The sequence below is a fragment of the Chaetodon trifascialis genome, chromosome 3, assembly GCF_039877785.1.
Source record: "Chaetodon trifascialis isolate fChaTrf1 chromosome 3, fChaTrf1.hap1, whole genome shotgun sequence".
Classification (NCBI taxonomy): Eukaryota; Metazoa; Chordata; class Actinopteri; order Chaetodontiformes; family Chaetodontidae; genus Chaetodon; species Chaetodon trifascialis.
The window spans coordinates 1690575-1694654 of record NC_092058.1 but is presented as its reverse complement, the minus strand read 5'-3'; the positions used below and the strand labels follow the sequence as shown (position 1 = coordinate 1694654).

The following is a 4080-nucleotide window of genomic DNA, read 5'->3' as shown; positions in this document are numbered from 1 at the left end:
ATTTCCAAAGCGGCCTCTGAGGAAAAACGAAAACAATTGACTTTCTGTCTTTGAGACAGTCGCGCCAACAACACCACCACTTAACAATGCTGGGGGGGCTGAAACTTTCCACTTTAAGTCCAAAGTTTCGCTTAAAACAGTTTCATAAATGCAGGTCCTGGCTGTGTTTCTTGTTAAATATGAGTAAATGCTGAGGCCTGTTGAGACACATAAGGCTGCACAACTGTCATTATTCTATCATTATATGCCGATGACTAGCTATTCTATATCTGCTAACACCAGTCCAAGCTGTGGAAATCAAAGCATTTCTCTTTTGTTTGACGAGCTGAGGGGAGTTTAAAGTTGACAAAGGTATGAGTTAATGGTGGTGAAGATGTTTTTGTGTTGTGTATGGTGAAAAAAGAGAGAAAAAGGTCCTCTTTGACAGTTTTACAGCTCCATACAACTAAAAACAAACTAAACAAATTCAGCGATCCACAGAGAGATCCTTGGTTTTCTTTTTGTTATGGCCTTTCTACCTAATTTTTATCTTCAAGTTTTATATCTTCAAACCATTTCTTTTCTTTTTTTTTGTTAAGTTTCTTCTGTAGTAGTTCACGTGTACAAGCTGCTGTTAGAACAAACTTGGAGGTGATGTCTGGTTTTTAGGAGCATATTGTTTCTGCCCCAAATCCTCTTTTTCTTTTCACTGAGAAGAGTCGTGTTGTAGGTCCTAGAGGAAATTGTCAAAGTTCAGTATCGCTCATTAGACAAATTTCACTTTCGCTGGAGAAGTTGTGGCCAAATCAGGTGAGCAAGACTGAAACATCTGCTGCTTATCTGTCCTTAGCCAATCCGATCCTCCTGGAGTCTTTGTTCTCGTTGTCCTCAGCCATGCTTGCTTTAAGACCGGTGAGGAACGGGAAAAGATAAAATCAGTATCCTTGCTGTTGTACACTGAAGAGCTTGTGTCACAAGACAGGCACGAATCTCCCCCTCACACACACACGCACGCACACACACACACAGCCGATGTCTAAATCTACTCCCGCAGCTCATCCCCAGTGAGCGCCCTTTCATCACTAGCTAGCACAATTAGCGTCTTTCAGCATTGCCTTTGCATTGTTTCTTGCTAGTGTTCTTGGCCGTTAGCCAAGGTGAGCTAGCTAACGACATGACGACTGCTCAACCCCCTTCAATCCATGAACTTCAACCTCTTCAAAGGAGAGTTGCCTGTCATACCCACTCCTGGACAGGGTATTTGTAGTAGTGCTGCGTCATGGTGTTCTGCTGCACTCCTTTGTTTTTGAACTGAAAAATCGTGTAGACCAGCACCAGGATGCACAGCGACAGAATGCAAGGGATCACCACGGCGATGGCGTTGACTGTTGTCGGCACGTCATTGATGGTCACCATGATGTCCACGTCGTCAAGAGGCAGCTGCCGGTCACCACGGTTACCCTTGCTTCCGGAGCGCTCCATGTCGGACTGGTCGCAGCCCATCCAGTCGCGCAAGATGGACTTGGGGTATCCGGGTTCCACCGTCAGCTTCTGGTTGTCGAACTTCCAGTACTCCTTCCCCTTGTAGAAGTACGTGTAGTCTGAGGAGGGGAGGATTGAAAAGTGACGGGGCATGGAGGAGGAGGAGGAGGAGGGGGAGGAAAGAAAGGTGGAGGTAAAGGAAAGAGAACAAAGAAGGGAAATCAGTGGGTTGATCAAGCTGAAACGACTTTCAGGGAATCGTATTGTGACAATTTGACCATACTGTGTTGTTGATTTACAAATTCCTGTTGTCCAAAGAGACAATTCCAAGAAGACTGTATTGAAAACATATGACAAATACATGAAAATGGGTTTTTCTTTCATTGTGGAACACAGTTCATTACACTGAACATCGATTTGTTGTTTTCATGGGCAATTCTGTGACTTTGAGAAATACCCTTGTTCATATTGTAATATGAAAAGCAAAATAAATGATAAATGGATGCACTTTTGTGCCTTAACAGACAGCAGCAACCTCTAATCTCCACCTCTCACTCATCCATTCACATACATGCATCACCAAAGTCTCCAGTAAAAACACTGTACAACAGATTTCAAGCCACCCTGAACACCTAAAATCCACTGCATCAACTTAACAACCAAACAGATTCAGTGGTGCTACCCCTCATAGCTTCACACGAGACGTAAAATAATCGGTTCAATGTACAAAAATCCCTCGTGGCTACATCAGTGAAGGAGCAACACGAGAAAAGAGGCTGAACATCACATGACCGTACCGGGAAGCTGTGTTTCCTCAGCAGCTCGCTCTGAGGAGACAAACCTTCACTCTTCAAGGAAAGCTTTCTCTGAAACTGAGAAGCATCCGTCAGTGTCGTCAGCTCGCTCTCTCGGCTCCGGTAGATCCCCGTGGTGCAGCATCTCATTAGAGGCAATAACATTTCTATTGTGACACAGTGGTTACAGGCAGCTACAGGATTTCAGTCCCAGCAGTGGTTGTTTTTATTGAAGGCGGTATTATGTAATGCCTGTGAGACAGATGGGAGGGAGGGGGAGGAAACATGAAGGGACGAACCTTCACCAACAACACAGTCTCACAGAGGCTGATGTGATGTGCGGACGTGTCGGCTGTGTTTTAGTCGGCAGGTCAGTATTCCTTCAGGACCACCAACTACATCACGAGACGATCTGTAAGTTCTGCACTCAACATGTTCTCTTGGCTCCTTTTATTCAATCGCGTTTACGTATTCTTCAACATGCTTCAACAGGTTGTTTTCATACTCCTCTGTCATGGCGCGAGCTCCAGAGGGATGGCAGGAAGTGAATCTCTGCAATTCTCAAAATGCAGATGTTTTGTGTTGTTTATGGTTGCTCAGATCGATCAAACCAAGAAACCACAAGAAGCTTTTATCGAGGACCAAAAGTTATTCTTCACATGGGTGACGAGACTGTCTGCGGTTGGGAGGAGCAGAGTCGGCTAATGGTGGAAATGGCGTAACATCAGCTATTGTTGTAAATCTTTGGTGACAGATTTAAAGTGACAGCTACAAACAACATGACCAACACTTGTTAAAGCTGCGTAAACAGTTCCACGTCTTTAGTGGCGTTTCATCAACAACCGTAACGTAAACGTCAACATTCAAAGTTTGCTGCTCGGTGAATCCACAGGACAATAAAAGCTATGCCCCCTTGAAAAAAATCAAACAATGCACGTACCGTGATCCTGAGGTCACACACCCAACCGCTGACAAGGAAGTTGTTTGCCTCCAAACAACTTCCTTCCTGCTTTCATTTGTTTTCTAGAGCAGAGCGTCTGAATGAGCAGATGTTGTTTTATCTGCAGCCTCAGTAGCAGCTGAAAAATCGCTCCTCTTCATAAGAGTCACATCCAACATATGATCTGATTTTCTGTTTGTACCTTTCTCTCGTAATTTTACGTAAACGAGCACAGTAACAACTGTCCTCCATCTCGTCCGCTGCGGTTTTCAGTTCCCGCCCTCCATCTGAATTTTACGTCACATGACTGCAAACAACTTGAAGCTTCCTGCACAAACACACCTGTACAGCTCTGAGGTTATCAAAGATGACCACGAGCGAAGAGCAGCAGATAGATCCCTGAGGTCGCTATCGGAGCTGATTCAGGTGTATTACCTGTCGCTAATTAATGCTAATTCAGTTAGCAGCTTAAACCAAACTAAGCTTGCTTGGTGTCTGTCTGTCTGTCTGTCTGTCTGTCTGTCTGTCTGTCTGTCTGTCTGTCTGTCTCAGCTCTGTAACGGCACAGTTCAGAGTGTTTCTGTCCCAGCAGCTCCTGCACAGTGAGACGTCTCCTCTAGTGAATATCAGCTGATCTCAGACCAGTTTCAGCACTGGGCGAGTTAAAACTTTTATTCATAACAGATGACAAAATTTAAGCATATAAAGGTAATATTTTGGAACCAGGATCTTCAGTATCAGTGGGTCAGACACATATCTGACATCTCATTCAATCTAAATATTGGATCGGATTGATCACGGCCAAAAAACCTTGACTGGACGTCCCCGACAGCAAGTCAATAACTGTGTCATTCCTCACATCTGACAAAACTCCACGGCATGAAC

The 4080-nt window shown here is 44.5% G+C and overlaps 1 protein-coding gene across 1 annotated transcript in view; it reads right to left on the bottom strand.

Moving 5' to 3' along the window:
- Positions 1-505: 505 nt before the first annotated feature.
- Positions 506-4080, bottom strand: part of mmp24 (matrix metallopeptidase 24) — a 55149-nt gene continuing 51574 nt past the window's right edge. Inside the window, exon 10 of the mRNA XM_070959943.1 lies at positions 506-1580. Within this exon, the coding sequence (XP_070816044.1) occupies positions 1216-1580 (365 nt within the window). The 3' untranslated portion in view covers positions 506-1215. The remainder of the gene's footprint in view (positions 1581-4080) is intronic.